We start from the raw sequence: 21,235 nt of genomic DNA, 5'->3' as shown, positions 1-21,235 counted from the left end.
GGAAAATTCAGAGAATCTATAATTTGGGCTAACTATTTGACCAGTAGGAGGGTGGGTGGGGTTATGATTGCCTATTTCTCACTCTACTACTTGCAGGAATGAATTCTTTCCTAGGAGCAAAATATGAGGCATCCTTAAACACTGGTTAGATTATATCATTGCTTTTAGGCAATAGTGTATTTTCACCAAAATCAGGTAAAATTCTAGACATGCTACTTATGACCAGGGGCATAATTTACTATGGGACAGAGGGGCACCTGCCCCTCCCAGACCCCAGTTTGCCCCCAAGCTGAAATTTATTTTTTTCCAAAATCGTGTCAAAACTAGATAAATCTGCATAATTCAAACACCAACAGACACAGATCAGTTCTTTAGTACATATTTATTTTTGTAGTACAATAAGTTACCTTTATATAGTGCTATAAAGTACTTCTAAAGTACTAAAGAGTACCTTTATTGTACCAAACATCTTTTTTTGTTTTCACTTTCATTTGATTTGTTAAAATTGGCTCCAACTTTGCTTCCGCCCCCAGATACTGACAAAATTATGCCCCTGCTTTTGACAATCAGGGAAAGAGGTTAGGGTATGAAAATAAAACTTTCAGCAATGAAACCAGACCACAAACATACCCTGGGAAGGCATTACACAGCTACTATGTTAACTCTCTGCAAATTTCTAAGTCTTAGAAATTTGCCTAACTGACAGGTCTATACCTAGGCTATTGGAATTTTGACAAATCAATATTTTGCCTTACTTTAATTTAGTTTTGGTTGTGAAAATGCAATTCCTGTTATTTAAGTTAAAAATTAGCCATAATTATCAATATTTTATTTCTAAAATTTAGCAAATGTGTTCAGAGATCATTGAAATGTCAGCAGCTAGGATCAAGCAAGTTGTGAAGCTAAAAATACTCATCTTGTGCTTGATTTATGCAGAAAATTTATTTTGCAAGGATTCATTTTTACAAAACAAAGATTTTTCAAGGTCATTAAAAGTCAGTTCCCTATAGAGGGAGGAGTCATGGGCTGCCATAAGGGGTGGGGCTCTAGCCCCCTGGCTGAATGACACTGCGTTTTATTTATATAATTAAAAAAAACTTTTTCCACAAAACAAGGTTTTCAAAGAAAAGCAAAGAGCTCCATTAAGCCAAAAATGGGCAGAAATAAAGTCAAATAATCTTCAAAGCATAGAACTACCATAAATCATAAATGAAACCAAAAACAAAGAGAAACTAGAATAAATATCCAATTTAAACTCAAAACAAGCAAAAATTATAGGGCTGACAACCACCATGCCTTCTCAAGACAAGAATGCATTTTAGGCTAACTATTAATTTGGGCTAACTATCTGACCAGTAGAAACCAGTAGGGTGGGTGGGGTTATGATTGCCTATTTCTCACTCTACTACTTGCAGGAATGAATTCTTTCCTAGGAGCAAAATATGAGGCATCCTTAAACACTGGTTAGATTATATCATTGCTTTTAGGCAATAGTGTATTTTCACCAAAATCAGGTAAAATTCTAGACAGGCTACTTATGACCAGGGGCATAATTTACTATGGGACAGAGGGGCACCTGCCCCTCCCAGACCCCAGTTTGCCCCCAAGCTGAAATTTTTTTTTTTCCAAAATCGTGTCAAAACTAGATAAATCTGCATAATTCAAACACCAACAGACACAGATCAGTTCTTGACTATAAAAAAAAAGACCATGGAATGTCAGTTTAACATACATATGCTGATATTTATTCAGCCAGATATTTAAGACTTAATTCTTTTTATTTATTTAAGTAAAAAAAAGTAAAAATGTTTAAAACATATTTGTTTTCAGTAGAGTGTAAATTATGTTCTGGTCTTTAGAAGGCATAGGGAATGGAAAAGGGAGTCAACCATACATAGCCTTCTAGATGCCAGGTGAGGCATCCTTGTCTGGTCCTACTACAAGTACAAGTATTTGTATGCTGGGAGAAACTATTTCAACAACTTTTAATCCTGATGAAAATAATATTTTTTTAATTTCATACCATCACAAGGTGACCTCAAAAATAAAACTTGATATCATTCCTTTTAATAAATGTAATATCATAACCCAGATTATTTATTTATTTAAATTGTAAGAGGATAAGTAGTAATAGTAGTAGCCCAAAAACCTGCAACTTAATACTCCCAGTTGTTCTTGATGTATTGATGGAGTTTTTTATTGACAACTGTAAACACATTGCCTTTTGATTTAGTTTTAAAGCAGCATTTAGTTTTATAGCATAATGGGCCAATTGCATAACTGGTGGGTAGTGGTTAACATGCCCAATAGGACATAGGCATAGTTACTAGACTGTTTTAGTATGCTGAACACAACTGTTGTCTCAGAATTTTGCTAGGATGTGTTTGGGGAAATGATTGGCATTGGGGATTGATGCTGGTTGCCCTCCAATCACTTTTGACAGGGCTATTAAAATGGACACTAACTCTCTCAATTTCTAATCAAATGAGGTATTTTTAAAGTTTCTATGATATTTCTTTCTATAAGCAGTGCCCTGGTAATAAAAGCAAAATATAAATAATACATTGTCCTTGCATTGCTCTTTACTTAGACAGCACTACTGTGCTGTATTTGAAATATTTTTACTGTGGATTCTATTATATAGCACTGGAAGTGCCAATTAGACCAGGTGATGCCCCCCTGAAATTCAGCTTATGGGTGCCCATGGGAGGAGTAGAAGTAGGAACTTCATAGGCCTAGGCCTAACACCTTCCTATGACAAAATTTAGTCTGTAGATCTACTGCTAAAAGTTTCATCTTCTAAACCTAACCCCTTTTCAAGATACCAGAAAGTAGCTGGTCAAGAATTTTACACAAAATCCTAGGGGGGGGGGGGGGGGCAAAGTTGGAACATGTTTTCCAAAGTCAAGTCAAAATGACAGTGAGAAATGAACTGTTTAGGCTAGAACCATGAAGACATAGATATAGGCTACTAAAGAAAACTGATCTTTTTATATGGATGCTTGAAAATTATGATGGCTTATCTTTGACAACATGTATAAGACGGTAAGTTTCAGCTGATTCACGCCCCTGCTTATAGATGTTCTGACACAGGATGACTCACTCTCCAAATGCACCTTCACCAAGAGTGTGCAACATTTCCCATCCTTCAACAAATTCTGTTGACATGATTTGAATAATTATTTGTCATGTTCCAACTTATTTGTTATATTTATATTCCAAAGGGAAGCGGAAAATATTAATCACATATTAATGTGCTTTTCGCGCTCTTTTTTAAATATTTGCCAGTTAACTATAACAGCGCTGAACTCTTCGATATATACTGTATCACTTCGTTGACCAAAATTGTGCCACAAACGATTTTGCGGCACAGTTAAAGCATTCGAACTCAGTTTTCATATAACTAAAAAAAAAAAAGCAAAATACTAGAGTAAACTGAAAATCCACCTGTCTTTTTTCACCTTGTATCATCACTATCCATTAAAAATCGTTGTTTCCTCTTGTTACCATCGACGAAAAAGTTTTAGAACAGGTTGAAAAGGTGAAACTCAGCCTGGCCATTCCAATTAGGGCTTCCTGATTGCTTCTGATTCGAGAGAAGCCTGAGGGCTTCTCTTGAATCTTAAGATTTGTGGAAGAATTTTTGAAAATAGGGAGAGTATTGGGAGACAAGTCTTCAAGATTCGGGAAAAAACAAACTGAATTTTGTTGCAAAAACTTGGGAGCCGCAATTGGTTTTAGTTTCGTTTTCAGGCTTAAGTAGGGCTTGGATCCATGTTGTAAGCCAAGCCCTTTATAAAGTAGGTTCTAGAGCCAAAGCATTGCATTGGAACCCATAGCTGAAAATTCTTATTGCATACATAGCCTAAAAACTTGAAAATTATATAATATTTAAAGAACAAATACTGTTTACGATTTCTAGACAGGTAAATTAACTAGAAAAAATTCAACCTATAAGTAAGGGGCAACTTTAAAACTTAACCAAACAGGAAATAAATTTAAGAGTAAATTTAAACTTAAATCTAAAAGGGAATTTTGCCGACAACTGACATTTATTGATTTTTTATTCCAATCATAAGATTTCAGGTGTTTACCACCCCCCCCCGCAGTGTATGTGTTTTTGTGTGCGTGTCTGTGAGGTTTTTGGGGAAAATTCAGCTTATCTCTCTGACTTTCATAAAAAAGCACTTCTAAGTTATTTTAGACTCTAGTAGCTCTTAATAAAATTCAATCCTTAATATTGTTCCAACGTAAAATTTAAGAAAGGAAAAATTGAGAAAAGTTTTGAATGCTGCTAGTTCATGAACAAAACAACTCCATGCACATACATATTTGGAGTTGTTCATTAAGTTTAAAAAATCAATTCTAGTGTAAATGGATATTTTTGCAGGAAATGCCTTTGGAATGATGAAAGGTGCCAAAGGGTCCCGTGTGTCATCCATAGTTAGCCACGGAGACGTGAACTGCCTTGGCCTAACACGTTCCACAGCTTAAAGTTAAGATGGGAAATGTTAAACGGTTTTTGCGGCGGAGGGGGACTGAAGTCTAACACCTACTTAAAGAAACGATATATTTTCATTAATATATCCCAGAAATATATCTAAATAGGGCTTAAATTTACATCTAATAAAAACCTCCCCCTTTGGAATTGCTTGCTAGGGGAGACTAGCCTTATTTTGCCGTTGTGGCGTGAATATACATAATCTTGGCTCAAATAAACGTGGTATTTTCGTTAAAACCTCTCAGAAATAACCGAATGCAAAAATTTGTCTTTGTTTCTTTGTATGTGTGTTTCATTTTTTAAAATATGATTTTGCTGGTATCAAGATTTAAATTAATGGAACGTAACAGGCAGGCGCACCTAATAGAGAAATTGAAACGATGAATATTCAATAAGGCCCCTCAAAATATCTCTTAATATGGCTTAAACTTACCTCTAATAACAACCTACCTTTCTTATAAAAACCTTTGACTTTACAGCGAGAGAAGGAGGCGATATTCAAACTCTTGTTTGCAGTGATTTTTTTTCGCTTCAAGCTTGATTTGCATATTCAATTTAAGTTTCACTCGTTTTAATATTTATTTATTAATTTATATTAGCATCTATTGTTTGCTTGTTTGCATTGATTGTTTTGTTTAATTTCTGTTCGTTTTAGGTTTCATTTATATTTGAATAGTATAATTTTTTTCGTTTCAATCTTGATTTGCATATTCAATAAAAGCATTAATCACTTTAAGATTGATTCATTGATTTATATTATTGCTTGTATGTTTTTTGCTCTAATTGTGTACTTAATTTCTGTTCGTTTTGTGTTTCATTTTATTTCTTGTGATTGTTTAATTCATATGATTGTTTATTTAATTTCTGGCCGTTTGGAGTCTGAATTTTAACAGGTATTTGTATCTGCTGATCTTAAGTTTAAAATGAACTTTACTTTTCTTTTAAAAACTTCTTTTTCAGAAAGTTTTATTGATTAATTTTTGTTCGTTTTTTACAGCAAAAAATTTCAAGGTTTCAAAAATTCCTTATTTCAAAATCAAACATTATTTTTCAAAATGAAATGTTCATCAAAGTATCAAAGATAATACGAAAGTAACAATATCAAAGCAAAAACTAACAAACTAAAGAAAGTATCGACGTAAACAAGGTATGAAAGTAACAATAAGCAACTTGCATAACTTACGACCCTTGAACCATAAATCGAAGTTGCCACATAAATCACTAAATCCAAGTATTGAAGCAAACAAAGTGTCAAAGTAACAATAAGCAAGTTTCATAGCTCAGAGCCATTTCTCCGGGGTTGGAGACACAGGAGTTCAACCCCGAAAGCATAGTTATTCGGCCTTCGAACTGTTTCGAGCAAAATGACAATGTAAAAATTTTGACCGGGTGCCCTTTGAAACAGGGGACGTGGGCTAGTTGCCCTTTGATCACTTTTGAATCTTAAAAGAGAACTAAAAGTTTCAATATCTGATCAAATGAGCCCTTGCCAAAGTTAGTACAGCCAACCCTTGCACAAAAATCTTATATTCTAAGAATAGGCAACTCACAAAAATTACAATCCTTACCCTAGGGGCTATTGAGGGATTTCTCAACCCCCCTAAGTTACAGTAATTTGAATATTTCGACTATTTTGAACAAAATGGGTGTTCCTAAATTTCAATAAGGTTCATTTTGGGAAAAGAAGGCTCAAGGCAGGGGGAAGGGCTGTTACTTTTTGATAACTTTCGATTCTTAATAGGGACATAAAACATTTCGATTGCTGGTTGAATGAACTTCCTCCAAAGTTTGTACTCCCATACTGTTTAAAGTTTATAACAATGGGCTGCTAGTAAAACTTACAACCCTTTCCCCCAGGGCTGGGGGATTCAAACCTGGAACTGTAGCTGTCTGACATTTGGATGATTTTGAACAAAATAGCTAACTAAAATTTTTTATCGGAAGCATTTAGACAAAAATGGTATATGGGGGGTGCTTACCGTCCCATTATTCTTGAATTTTAAAAACGGAGCTAGAATTTTCGATTTAAATCAAATGAGCCTTTTCCAAAATCTATACGATTACCCCTTGGATAAAAACCTCATATATGAACAATGGACAGCTTGTACTAAACGGCATAGTTGAATGCCGGTCAATCATACTAATTACATTGTTTTGTCATTCTAATCAATCATTGCAACAAAATCAGCGAGTGATGTGAGAATAGTTTATTTAGGGGTGAAAAATGACATGATACGAAAGGAATCTTAAGAAAGCTAGAAACATCAAACTTATTAGCGTGCAATCTTGGAAAGGAATAACATTTGTGAAGGAATTATATGACTGATAGATTTTAGATTTTTTTCATATATATATTTATAGCGTAGCTGCCTGTAGCTTTGTTAACATTATTCTTGTAAAGGAATAACATTTTAAAGGATTCACTTATAGCCTTTAGCCTAGCGAATGTCTTTCTTGGAGAGGAATAACATTTAGAAGGAATTACCACTTACAAATTTCTGTCAAGTTCATTTTTTTGTAATTTATTCTAAATTATAAATTTATTTACATATTATTTCAGCAAAGTTTAGAGTTGAAGTCACTTTTTTATTTACAATTTTTTTAAAACAGTTTTGTGAAATGTCTCTGACTTTTTTTTGATGTTTCATCTATTATTGCTGTTGTGTATTTTTTTGTGAAGTTTCGGTCTCCCTGTTTTGTTATTCAACACTCAAAATTCAAATTTGGAAAACTGGACTCGGAGTAAATACTTAAGAATTTATTCTATTTGTAGATTTTGCCTCCGTATAAAAGGATTTCCTGTGACGAGAGGACATCCTTTTACCGGCAGAAGCACAAGTAAAAACTTATTTTTTGTGTATGTTTAGACATATTCTTTTAATAATTTTTTCTCTGGTTCTTTCAAATATGGCTGTAACTTCATTCACCTTTAGTTTTCTATTGTCTAGAGCTTAACAATAGGAAAAAATATGAAAAAGGTCAGCTATACGAAGTTTGATCGTAAGCTATATTTTAATTTAAATGAATCCTGATTCTACTTCATAATTCTACTAACAAATCACAATTAATTTATATAGAAATATTATAGCCTAGATGCCTTTATTATATGACTTGAAAGGGTAAATGACAATTAATTAAAAAAACATCGGTGATAACCATGGATAAGAATTATTAAGAGCTATGGAACTCACATACATATATTTACCTACGCTGCTAGTGCGAGGATATTAAGGGGCAGGGTTTGAGGCTAAGGGACGGACAGGGATGCTTGTGCGTCCCTGTGCACCCCTCTACATTGAAAACTGTTTTCACGAGTCTCAGTGCACCTATGCACATATAGCAGCACATCCAGGCGATCCAGAATCAAACATTCCCAATTTTCTTCATTGAAGACCTTAATATCAAAGTAATATTTTGACTTAGGAATATTTTGACCAAAAATAGCTATTTCAAAATTTGATCGGGTCCATTTGAAGAAAGAAGTATAAGGGAGGGGGTTATTTGCCCTCTCATATATTTTAACCCTTAAAAGGGAACGAGATTAAGGTCAAATGAGCTTTTCTTCTGAAAATGAGTTTTTAGAAAAAAAAAAAATAAAACATCAAGGCCTTATGGTCTTTATGACCTTCAGTTTTCTATTGTCTACAACTTAGTAAAAAAATTGATAAAAAAAACTAAAATAACCTTACATAAAAGATAACCATTCACAAGCAGTATATAGAGCTATCCTCTGATTTGCGCTGTAAATGGAAGGATATTACAGGGTCGGATTTAGTGCTAAAGGGTGGGTGGGGTTGGATGTGCACAACCTTCCTGTGGTGGCCCTATTTTCACCAATCTCATAAAATGAAATAATCTTATAATCTGATCAACTTATTTTTCTTATTTTTCTATTTCTATCTATTATTAATCTGATCAACTAGTTTTCTATTGTCTGAAACTTAGTCATAAAAAGATTAATTATAAAAACTAAAATAGTTTTACATAGGAGATAACTATTCACAAGTAGTATATGGGGCTATACTCCCATTTGCGCTGTAAATGGGAGGATATTAGGCGGTCTGGTTTAGTGCTAAGGGGTGGACGGGGGTGGCTGTTCACAACCTTTAATTAAATAAAAAACAATTATAAAACATCAAAACCATATTGCCTTTACCACCTTTATTTTTCTATTGTCTAAAACTTAGTAACAAAGATTTTTTTTACCTAAACACACAATATAACCATTCACAAGCAGTATATAGAGCTATTCTTCCACTTGCGCTTCAAATGGGGAGATATTAGGAAATCGGGTTTAATGCTAGGGGGTGGTCAGGGCTGGCTGTGCACAACCTTCCCGTGGTGGCCTTATATTCACTAATCTTAGTACACAACTAAAAAAACAATAAAACATAAAAACCTTATTGCCTTTATGACCTTAGTTTTCTATTGTCTTATAACTTAGTCAGAAGAAATTAAAAAAAAAAATTAATAATATGAAATAACCGTTGACAAGTAGTATACACAGCTATACTCCTATTTGCGCTGAAAATGGGGGGATATTAGGGGGTCTGGTTTAATGCTAAGGGATGGACGGGGGTAGCTGTGCACAACCTTCCCGTGGTGGCCCTGTTTTCACTAATCTTGGTGCACAATTAAAAAAACAACAACAATAAAACATCAAAACAATATTGCCCTTATGAGCTTCAGTTTTCTATTGTCTAAAACTTAGTAGCAGAAAAATTAATTACAATAATAAGGAGAAAAGTAAAAATCAAACCAAAAATAAAACCTTTCTAACGTCATCATTTTACAAAAGCTCCGTTAGGACTAATTAAAGAATTACTCCTTCTTCAGAAACCAGATAATTGCCTGAAAACGCCGTAGTAAGAATACAATCAAATTTTATAAAGTTTAAAGCTGGATGTTTTCTGAAGGCTTTTGTTTTTAAATTACATGAAAAAAAGTTTTTTTTCGCATAAAAAATTTCTTTTTTCACATAAAAGTAAAGAACAACTTAAAGCTAGCAAAGAAGAAAACGTGTTTGGGAGGGGCTGTCATCCTTTCACCCTCTTTGGCTATTCGTCAGATAATTTACACCTCCTAATCCTGGCTAATGCAGGATAACTGAGGTTAAGTGACGTCATACATAAACGAAAAATTCGAAAATGGAAAACATATGTGAAATTAGATGCAGAGGACAAGTGGGGTCGTTGAAGCGGGGGGAGAAGAGGGGCAGTTTCCCGCCCCCAATAAATACAGAAAAAATATAGTTTATTAAGTAGCTTTAAAATTGTTGCTCGTTTTAAGTGTCAAATTTGTTCTTTATTTTAAGCTGATAATTTTTTTTTAATTAATCCAAGCTTATTTTTAACATAAAAAAGACGAGAAAAATAGCACTCCATTACATTTCACAATATTTTCCACATTAATATATTTCCAAATATACTGCGATTGAAACTTAATCATTAAGTAAAACTATGAGCCTAGTTAATGGTAAATTAAAAAAATGTTCTATGCTTAAAAAAGAGAACGAAATGAAATAGAAATTATTAAAAGAGAAAATAAGACTTAACGATTTTTGTAATGATATTCGCACTATAACTAGATGGGCCAAATCGGTTATAGTTTGGTCATGGAATTTGCTAAAGGGGGATCCGCTCCAGGAATCATGTAATTAATTCATTCTTTATTTCCAGTATTTAATTGAAACTCCAATTCTCTCATTTGTCACTGAATTGCCTAATAATCACTATGAACATCCTATTCCTTGTGTTTTGGATTCACATAATAATGCATAAATATTTAACTGCCTCTAGGTACAATTAAATAAAAAAAAACAAGTTTTTTTTTAAAATGAAATTAAGGAGCGACATTAAAACTTAAAACGAACAGAAATTACTCCGTATAGGAAAGGGGCTTTTCCTCCTCGACACCCCGCTCCTCACGCTAAAGTTTTTTATTATATTAAAAAGTAGAGTTGCGAGAAAGAATCAAACTCTAGCGCGAGGAGCGGGGTGTCGAGGAAGAAAAGCCCCTTTCCTATACCGAGTAATTTCTGTTCGTTTTAAGTTTTAATGTCGCTCCTTACTTTCATTTCAAAAAACTTGTTTTTTTTATTTAATTTCTGAAAGTTTTTGAATTAATGCATGTCTGATTTTGGCTCTCCATACATAAATTATTAAAATGAAATTTGCATATTAATTCTTTTTTTGGCTAAATGGCTTTCTCTTAGTTTTGATCAGACGATTTTGAGAAATAAGGGGTGGGGAAGGAGGCCTAGTTGCCCTCCAATTTTTCGGTTACTTAAAAAGGCAACTAGATCTTTTAATTTTTAACGAACGTTTTATTAGTAAAAAATATACGTAACTTAAGAATTAACCCTTGTTAATACCTCGCTCTTCACACTAAATCTTGTTTTGTCCCAATTCTTTAAGAATGACCCCTGAATCAGAAGGGCCGTAGAATAAATAGTTGAAATTACTTAAAATTTTTTTAGCATAAAGAGCGAAGTATTTATCTCCTCCTAAATACCTCGCTCTTTATGCTAAAGTATTCTTAGAACCCCTCATATGCGTCATAATCTCTGTTCGTTTTAAGTTTTAATGCTTCTCCTTATTTTCAATTGAATAAACTTTTTCATGTTTATATTTTCATTGTTTTTTTTTAATAGTAATGCTAGAAAATTTCATTGAATTTCTCTTCTTCCATGAAATATTCCTCCAAGGAAAGATCCTCCCACATATCCCCCTTTCCTGAACCCCACACTCAAACCATAAAAATCCCCCTGATAACGTCGGTACACTTCCCAGTAACCATTACTGTATGTAAACATTGGTCAAAGTTTGTAACTTGCAGCCCCTCCCCCAGGGACTGTGGGGGGTAAGTCATCCCCAAAGACAAAGCTATTACGGTTTTCAACTATGCGGAACAAAATGGCTATCTCAAAATTTTGATCCGTTGACTTTGTGGAAAAAATTAGCATGGAGGGGGCCTAGGTGCCCTCCAATTTTTTTGGTCACTTAAAAAGGGCACTAGAACTTTTCATTTCAGTTAGAATGAGCCCTCTTGCAACACTCTAGGACCACTTGGTCGATACGATGACCCCTGGAAAAAAACAACAAAAACAAACAAACAAATAAACACGCACCCGGGATTTGTCTTCTGGCAAAAAATACGGAATTCCACATTTTTGTAGATTTGACCTTGAAATTTTTTCTATAGGGTTCTCTGATACGCTGAATGCGATGGTATGATTTTCGTTCCTATGACTAGATCCTATAGATCCTAAGATCCTATGACTTTTGGGGGTGTTACCCCCTATTTTCCAAAATAAGGCAAATTTTCTCAGGCTCGTAACTTTTGATGACAAATACTAAATTTGATGAAACTTATATATTTAAAATCAGCATAAAAATCCGATTCTTTTGATATGTCTCTTAGCATCGAAATTCCGTTTTTTAGAGTTTCGTTTACTATTGAGCCGGGTCGCTCCTTACTACAGTTCGTTACCACGAACTGTTCGATACAAGTTCAAGTTCTATTTATTTTCATAAAATAACAATAACAAAAACAATATCCCAAAGGGCTCAATGGCCTGTTATTTGGGAAACGGCATATAATAAATAAAGAATCATAAAACTTGTCATAAACATACTAACCAACATCTAAATATAAATATGTAAGGAAAAGAAATCAACTCACCGGCAGTCCCCACGAAACAGCGACCCTCACATCACCGAATAATAAAATACAAATTAAAATTCTCGCGTCATCGAGGATACAACACCAACAAAACAACAACCCAAAAAAGAAAAAAAAAAATAATAAATAAACCATAAGAAACATTTAATAAGAAGCCTTTACTAAGAAACTTTTTCATCTGTCTCTTAAAGGAGCCAAGTGTTCGTGACTGCCGGATCTCTGCGGGAAACAAGTTCCAAGCACGTCCCACAGTCACAGCCAGGCCAAAGTCTGACCGAACCGAGGGACTAGCTGGAATCATCACATCCTCTCGGTTACGAACGATATACAAATTTAATTCCCCTACTAGTTTAAGCAATCCCGAAAAACAACATGGGAGATCTCCCTGGAAGTATTGATATGGCAACGAAGATAGAGATAAAACATAAATATCTTTAATTTTGAGGAGGTCAAGAGGAGTGTGTGTAGCCGACTGGAGAATTCTTGCCACTTTCTCATAAGGATTGTGAATAGGAGCAAGTACCGAGGGAAATGTGGACATCCACACAGACGAACAGTAACATATATAAGGGTAAATCAGAGAAAAGTATAAAAGACGGAGGATAGGGAAAGGGAATAAATGCTTTAATTTTCGGATAATCCCAAGTCCACCGGAAATTTTCACTCTTATTATTTAAACATGCCACTTAAATGGTAAATTTTCATCCAAAAGAACTCCCAGGAATCGCACATATCGATCCGGGGGACGACTTATGGAGCCTCTTGGTGTATGAAGCTCAGTAATTGTGGGGCAGCTCACACCTTTACGAGAAAAAATAAGAAGGTAGGACTTTTATACATTTAAAGTTAGTTGATTTATGTCAAACCAAAAGAGTATTTTCTCAGTCATTGCTTGAAGCTTTAGAATAAGGGATGATTCATCCGGAGCTGCAGCACCTAAAGTAGTGTCATCTGCAAATGCTATTAATTCTTCTTGACTATCAAGTGTGAACACCAACGTACTCTGAGAGTAAGATTTGTGACACAATCCACAGCAAACATTGTTAATTGCGGTGTTAAAAAGTCGGTAGAGATCGTTCACATATATAAGGAAGAGCGTTGGCCCAAGAATAGAACCTTGGGGTACTCCGTATTCAATTGGAACTTTTTCGTCTGTAACTTCTGTGGCGATAAATTTGTCATTTAGGTATGACGAGAACTAAGACAATGCTTCCCCAGGGACACCAAAATGACAAAGTTTACCAATGAAAATCTTATGTTTTAGGCTGTCAAAAGCTTTCTTTACATCATGAAAAATGGCTGCAGGAATAAGATTAGAATCTAAAGATCGTCGCATAAACTGAAAAAGTCTATTACAAGCATGTTCTGTAGAATACTTTGCGCGAAACCCAAACTGATGCTGATGGAAAAAAAATTTAGCTTCAAGAAATCTCACCAGATGTTTGAGCATTGCTATTTCAAATTTCTTAGAGAACACTGACAGAAGAGAGATCGGCCTGTAGTTCCCAGGATCCTTTCTGTCACCTCCTTTAAAGAGAGCTATTACACGTGTAAGTTTAAGACGTTAGGGAATTACTCCTAGTTCAAATGACCTATTAATCAAATGGTAAATTGGGATGATAATCGATGGAAGAATAATTGATTTCAAGCACGAGGGGCCTAAGAACTGCTTCCAAGACTGTGACACAGAGGAATAAGAAATCGTATTAGCAGTTTTTTCCCTATCTCCGCGAAGAATTTATTCATATGATGTCGAATTTGGCTTTTTTCTGTCACAATTTGATCGTCTACAATGAGAGACTTGGGGAGACCTTCTGGTTTCATGGATGGCCGACTAACATCCTTAATCACGTCCCGCGTCTTTTTTATATTTTTACCGCAATCAACAAATCTTTTTGTAAAATATACTGTTTTAGTTCGGCGAATAATTGATTTCAGAAAATTACGGTACAACTTAAATGCTTCTAGCTTGGCCTTATTTGGTCTTTTTTTGTACTCCTTCCAAAGGTTCTGCTTCCTTTTTATTGATTTTAGGACTCAAGATGTTAACCAGGGAGCTACAGGTGTTGATCTTTTTGATCGAGGATTATTTAAAGGAGCTTTTAGACAATAAGACGTGAATTTTTCCTTAACAGTGTCATAAAACCGGCCAAATATGTCATTATAATTGCCTAAACTAATATTTTCTGGTAGAGAAAAGTCCCATTTATATGGTGACTGTTGCCTTGCTAATGTCTTTTATAGCTTTTTTACAACTTGTTTCTCCTTTCCGGCTTATTTTCATCCCTACCAGCCATTGCTCCCTTTCTAAATTTTTCTCTTTGAGCCAGTAAAACTGTTTATCTTCTTGTATTTTCATTATGTTCATAGAATTTGCGTGAGCAATTTCAAAAAGGTTGTCCAGCTTACAAAGAAACTCAGAGCTTACAAAGAAAAACAGCTTTACAAAGTGAAAAGAAAATAATTGTGAGGTTTTAGAAAGAGTAGATGATGTGTTGACCAAATTTTCACCGTTAGGGTAGTAATCAAGTTATCAAGCACCTTTGGACCTCAGTTTTATAGGTTATGAGCAAGTATTTTATTCTGTTGATAGAGGAGCCATGGCAAAGGTCTTATCCTTGTATGGTATACCAAACAAATACATTAAAGTGATTTGTGGCAGTGCAAGATAAAACCTGCCGTGGTTAGTGTAGGAAATGAGGTTAGCAGCAGGTTTTGTATTAAATCAGGAGTTGAATAGGGTTGTGTTCTATCCCCCTTTATTTGGATCATTTGGATGAACTTTGCCTTAAGGAGTACAGGAGAGACAATGGGAGGACACGGAATCAAATGGTAAGTAAAGCTTTCCTAGACTTAGATTATGCTGATGGTTTAAGCATCTTAGATGAAAGTGTGAGCAAAATGAATAAATAGAGGTTTTGTGAGTACAGGGTGCCAGGATAGGTTTGAAAATTAATGTCAAGAAGACTAAGTTGCTAATGCTAGGAATAGGTGAAGATGAAAGGGTAATGTTGGGTAACAAAAAGTTTGATCAGATGGACAGCTTCACTTTTCTTGGTAGCATTATTAGTAAAGATGACGGGAGCAGTGAAGATGTTAAAAGTAGAATATTCAGGACTCAGGGTTTTTCTTCACAGCTGAAAGAAGCTTGCAAGAATAAGAAGTTAAGTCTGCAAGCCATGATTAGAAATTTGGAAGCTACAATGATGTGGTAAAATATAGTTCTGAAGTATAAGTGCTCTGAAAAGTGGATGAGGATTTGCTTCATGGTTTCCAGAGATATTGTCTGCAGATTATTCTGACTAATTGGTTGACTGACTGTATTTCAAACAGTAGCCTCTACAAGAATCGTGGTTCAATCTAGCTTTCTAGGGCTATAATAAGAAAAAGGATGAGATGGCTTTGGCTTGTTCTGCAGACGAAGGATGACAGATTCTGAAATTGTCCTTTTCCACCAATTGTCAAGGGTTAAACCAAAAAGCATGTTGTCTGTGGTTGCAATTGAAGTTCAAGTTCTTTTATTCTTTGACTATACACATTTAAAACTATTCACATATCATCCCTAGAAGGGGATGTTATGCAAAACTTCCTGGGAGGACAGCAAGAATAAAAAGCTAAGTCTCCAAAACAAGATGGTTTGATAACCAAGATAAGTCTCAAAACCAAGTTGACTGACTGTTTTTCAAACAGAAGGCATTGCAAAAAGAGCGGTTCAATCCCATTTTCTAGGGCTATAATGAGAGAAAGGTTGAGACAGCTTTGGCAAGTTCTGCAGATCAAAGATGAAGGATTGTTGAAGATTTTCCTTTTTGGCCAACCATCTAGGGCTAAACAGAAAGGATGTCGTCAGTGGTTGGGATGGAAGGATGTCATAAAGAAAGATATAAGGGAAATGGGAACTTCACAAGAGCATCTAAAGAGGGTGCATTGAATATATTAGGATGGAAGAGGAGCATGTGTAGATGTGTGGACCCCAGGCAGCTAGGTGCTTTGGTGACTTATTAACAGTAGTTAGCTGCAATTTACAGCTCTACAAATCTTTCAATTCAGAATAATGGATGTGCTGAGTTATCAAATATTTTAACGCCGTTGTTGAACTGTTTTGATGCATAAACTTGCAGCAAAAATAGAAAAAATTTGCCAGATCAGTCAAAATCGCCGTTTTTGAGTTAAATCTGGTTGTCTTTTGCTTGAAGGTTAAGAAGCTTTCCTCTAATATTGAATAAGTCTTTATCATTGGCAATTCTATTATTTTTTTTTTTGAGCAGTAGAATTGACGTTTTGGCAATTGAGCAGTAGCGATTTATAAAATCCCATGTACTTGTGGAAGCTCTTATGTGGGACGTACTAACCAAAACTTAAACGTGAGAATACTGCCACATAATAATTATTTTTCATCGTCCTTTAAGCAAAATTCCAAACCTGAAGATTTCACGTCAGCTCTGTTGAAACATATTTATAATTATCCAAATCATTTATATTGTTTTAAAATGTATCTTTGATTTCTAGGCACCAAGGTTTACAGCAAAATTTTCAGGGAAACGATCGAAATTAAAAAAAAAATTCTATTCAAGAATAATTCCATAAACAGAGATACAGGTGAATTTGGATTGAATTAAATTTATGAAAATTTACTGAGGGAAGTTTGAGAGCCCTTTATTAATTTCTACACTGTTCTTTTGCATGCTGGGGTTATAAGACCTGTTGATGGTGCTAACATCGATGGGGTAAATGTGGAGTTCAAGGTATTGAGTAGACTGGTTTTCACAATTCCAAAATATCAAGTATCTAAAAGTAGCCTGGTTAAAAGTAGCCGAAATATTATGGCTGCATTTAATGCGAAAACAAATTTTTTTTCTTTTATTTTAATTCATTTTTTCTTTATTATTGACAGTGGAACAAGAAATTGAAATAAACCCCAAGAGGAATAGAAAATTTGGCATGAGGTTAGCTATGAAATTTTTTAAGCGGTAGAATAAATACCGACAAAATGGTGCAATTAACAAACTGGCAATTACAGTGGAAAATAGATTCTTCATAAACTGCATTAAGCAGTTCTGGACAATGTTTATAACAACCCGTTATTTCCTATTTCTAGAAAAAGAACTAAAAACATGAAGGATATAAAATTGAATATGAGAACGCTGATAAACGAAAGCCAGGTTTTCCATTCGATCTTAAATATCAGTGGCGTAATTTTGTCAAAATCCTGACGGGGGGGGGATGGTAAAATTGGAGCCAATTTTTTCCAAACCAAGTGAAAATGACAGTGAAAAAAGAAAACTGAGTCATATAGTACCATAAAGGCAAGGATATACCAAAGAATACTGAACTGTTTCTCTGGATGCTTGAATTACATAGGCTTATCTTAGTTATTGCAAGATTTTTATTAGAAATAAATTTCAGCTGGGGGGGGGGGCAAACTGGGGTCTGGAGGAGGAAGTTGTTTGTTATTAAATTGGATATCATTAGTGAAAAAGATTTTCAAAGCATATGCTCACAAAACAAAAATGTGTATTCTCTTATTGTTCTTTGGTATAGAGGGGCTCTTTTATCTAGGCTGCAATATAAACCAAAAGTAAAGAACAAGCAGATGTATATATAATTAAAATTTCAATTTAAGGTATGTGTAACCTTTTGTAATTTCGCTGGGTAATACTACATGGCTTTTTTTATGCCAGAGACGATGATATTGTCATCTTTTTCATAGTTATTATTATAAACCCTGTTATTTGAGTTAAAAACATGTGGTATTATTTTGAATTATTTGTTGTTTTTTGCCATGGCCCCTAAGTGGCTTTTGTTGCAATAAATATCTATCTATCTATCTATTTGTTTCAGAAAAGATTGTCTATTAATCAAAGTTTCCTGAACTATGTTTTAAGGGCTACAGTGATTGAAGTAAACCGTATGAAACAGCTACTAGAAACAAATTAAACAAATTTCAAATTGAATATAAAAAAGGTATAGGAAAGAAAAGGAGAATAATATAAGCGTGGTCTTATTTATGAGTATCAAAAGGCCTAACATAAAACGTCCTAGCATAGTAAATTTCAAAACAACTATAGAAAACCTTTTCTTTCAGTTATGAAGAAATTATAATATTTAACTTCTTTGCAGGGTAAGACTGTTCCCGGTTCTTTTTCTTCTTGTAGGTATCTCTTCCATAGCTGTTCTGTCCTCCTCTTTTCTACCATTTATACTTCCTGACAGTGAGTTCCTTTTTTTCATTTTATTACCTGTTTTCTCTTCACAAATTATACTTTTGTAATTTTGGTTCGTAAATTATTATGCAATTTGATTGTAAATCCTGTACCCCCACCTCAATTTTATGGCATACAATTTGATTTTATGAACAAAAAATCGTACAGGTAGAATTGAGCTTCAAAGACCACCAACTTAAGCAAAATGATTATCAGCTTGCACAATTAGAAATCAAATTGCCCCTATCCTTTACAGTAGATTATATACCCCAAACTGAATTGCCCCTATCCTTTACAGTAGATTATATAACCTAAACTGAATTGCCCTATCCTTTACAGTAGATTATATACCCCAAACTGAATTGCCCCTATCCTTTACAGAGTATCGGACACTATTTTCGGGATTTATGGGCTACTACATTTCTTAGTGTTGGACTTGGTCTTCTCTTATTAGGTTGCGAACTCTGCTGCAACTGGATTATATACCCCAAACCAAAAAACATAACTGAAAAATATCTTAACGGGGGGGGGGGGGAGACACACGGGTATTTATGTTGAAAAAATAATGAGATGCAAAGAAATTGGACAGACGAGATGTTTGAGGGGGAAAATAAATTCAACAATGAGCAACAAATATAATATATAATTTTGGGGTAACAAAAAACATAAAAACTTAATCATTTATTTCAATATTGGTTTCAATGCTCAATCATAGAGCACAGACGACTAAAAAGCATGAACATTCTTTGGGGTGAAAGTTGAATAGACACTACAGTGGATGTGAATCACATAGCAAAAGACGTGAAACGAAAAGAAATGAAAAGAAGACCTAATAAAGAGAAATGGCAAAACTTGAGATAGAGAAACATCACCCAATGTTTTTTTATTTCGAGAAAGCCAGTGTGACACTCAAATTCTAGAGTAGAAGCTAGTTGTAGTGGTTGTCGTAGTAGCATTTTTTTTTCTAACATCACAAATAAAATCAACACCAAAAGCATTACTTGTGAGGATGTACTACTGCCAAAAAATGTATCATTACAAATATAAGGTATGAGGAGTTGGAGGCAGTGGCGGCGCTAGATCTTTTGAGGTCCGGTGCAATATCAGTTCGTAGGGCCTCAATAGCTGTTGCTACAAATCGGGGAAATCCATTCATGTTATTCATTTAACAGAGCCGTTCTGAAGGTCGATGGTGCCTGGGGAAAAAATAACTACAGCGTTTCCACCAGACTCAAACATAAGCAAGAATGCTATAATAAATATAAGCTTTAAAAGTAGTTAAAAATAAGCCTTAAAAGTAGGCAAGGATTCCTTGTCTCATAACCATATCCATACTTCATCCATATTTAATCATTATTTTAATATCTATTCAGATCATTATTGAATTTTTTATTGAAATTTTCAAAAAACGAATTTTTTCGACGATAAAGAAACCACAACATACCCTATGATCAAACCCTCGCTAAATTAAATTTATCTCCACTTGAAGTCCGGCTTGAACACCTTACTCAGCAATTTGGAAAATCCGCCCTAGCCAATAAGAGCCACTGATCACTACTACCCGAACCATTCCCTCCCAATAGCCGAACTCGGTTACAAAATAGACTTCTACCCCCTAAAGTACGAACTAATCGTAACGCCAACTCATTTGTGCCTTTCTTCACATCAATTTTCAATGCTGAGTTGCAGTGTGTGATTTTTGTTTAAATGTATGTTTTGTAAAAAAAAACTGAATTTAGCTATGCTACGATACTTTTTAAATATACCGATCTCTCTCTCTCTCTCTCTCTCTCTCTCTCTCTCCCCCCCCCCCTCTCTCTCTCTCTCTCTCTCTCTCTCTCTCTCTCTCTCTCTCTCTCTCTCTCTCTCTCTCTTTAACATTGCATTTTATATAGATTTTATATTACTTCTGCATTATTTCTAATATTGGCTCCACCTCAAACACAACATTCCATGGTAGCATTTTGTTTGCTGAAAAGTTAAAGTAGAAAGGCCGCGTTAGAGATGATGTTAGCAACAATCACTGAAATATCTCAACTAATATAAGATCTAAGATTTAGTTCATAAATGATAAATAAACAAGTTCACAATTTAGTTCGTAAACAAGCACAGTGATAAATAAAATGTACCTAAAGCAAAAAGAATCAGTACTTTAGAAACAAAAAAAACTTATGTGATTAACTTTGGTATTGGAGACAAGTAGGTATGCAAAGGGAGAGGAGGAACGGATTTAGGGACCACTGCCACGGATTTTCTAGATTTTTTGTAAGGTACCATCATTGTAAACTCCTACTACATCTTTTGTGGTTAAAGCATTTGGCAAAAGGACTTAGAGAGGACTTGGCAAAAGGACCTAAGGACAAAGAGAAAGGAGGAAGGGACTTAAAGACAATTACCACGGATACTTCGGATTTTTCTAGATTTGTTTGTTTGGTACCATCATTGTAAACACCTACTACATCTTTTGTGGTTAAAGTATTTGGTAAAAGGACTTAGAGAGGACTTGCAAAAAAACTTAATGACAAAGAGAAAGGAGGAAGGGACTTAGGGACAATTGCCACGCATACTTCGGATTTTTTAGATTTCTTTGTTTGGTACCATCATTGTAAACTCCTACTTTATCTTTTGTGGTTAAAGTATTTGGCAAAAGGACTTGGGGAGGACTTGGCAAAAGGACTTGAGGACAAAGAGAAAGGAGGAAGGGACTTAGGGACAATTGCCACGGATACTTCGGATTTTCCTAGATTTTTTTGTAGGGTACCATCATTGTAAACACCTACTACATCTTTTGTGGACAAAGTATTTGGCAAAAGGACTTAGGGAGGACTTGGACAAAGAGAGAGAAGGA

The 21,235-nt window shown here is 34.7% G+C and overlaps 2 protein-coding genes and 1 pseudogene across 2 annotated transcripts in view; 1 reads left to right on the top strand and 2 right to left on the bottom strand.

Moving 5' to 3' along the window:
* Positions 1-3,272, bottom strand: part of LOC136028776 (serine/threonine-protein kinase Chk1-like) — a 61,901-nt gene extending 58,629 nt beyond the window's left edge. The window contains exon 1 of the mRNA XM_065706675.1: positions 3,104-3,272. Within this exon, the coding sequence (XP_065562747.1) occupies positions 3,104-3,168 (65 nt within the window). The 5' untranslated portion in view covers positions 3,169-3,272. The remainder of the gene's footprint in view (positions 1-3,103) is intronic.
* Positions 1-21,235, top strand: part of LOC136028777 (uncharacterized) — a 281,013-nt gene that overhangs the window by 195,446 nt on the left and 64,332 nt on the right. The gene's annotated exons all lie outside the window — the stretch shown is intronic.
* The window catches only part of LOC136028673 (ESF1 homolog), a 32,599-nt pseudogene continuing 30,615 nt past the window's right edge, over positions 19,252-21,235 (bottom strand).

The sequence above is a fragment of the Artemia franciscana genome, chromosome 7 (assembly GCF_032884065.1).
Source record: "Artemia franciscana chromosome 7, ASM3288406v1, whole genome shotgun sequence".
NCBI lineage: Eukaryota > Metazoa > Arthropoda > Branchiopoda > Anostraca > Artemiidae > Artemia > Artemia franciscana.
The sequence above is the reverse complement of the archived record's forward strand: the minus strand, read 5'-3'. Positions and strand labels throughout refer to the sequence as shown.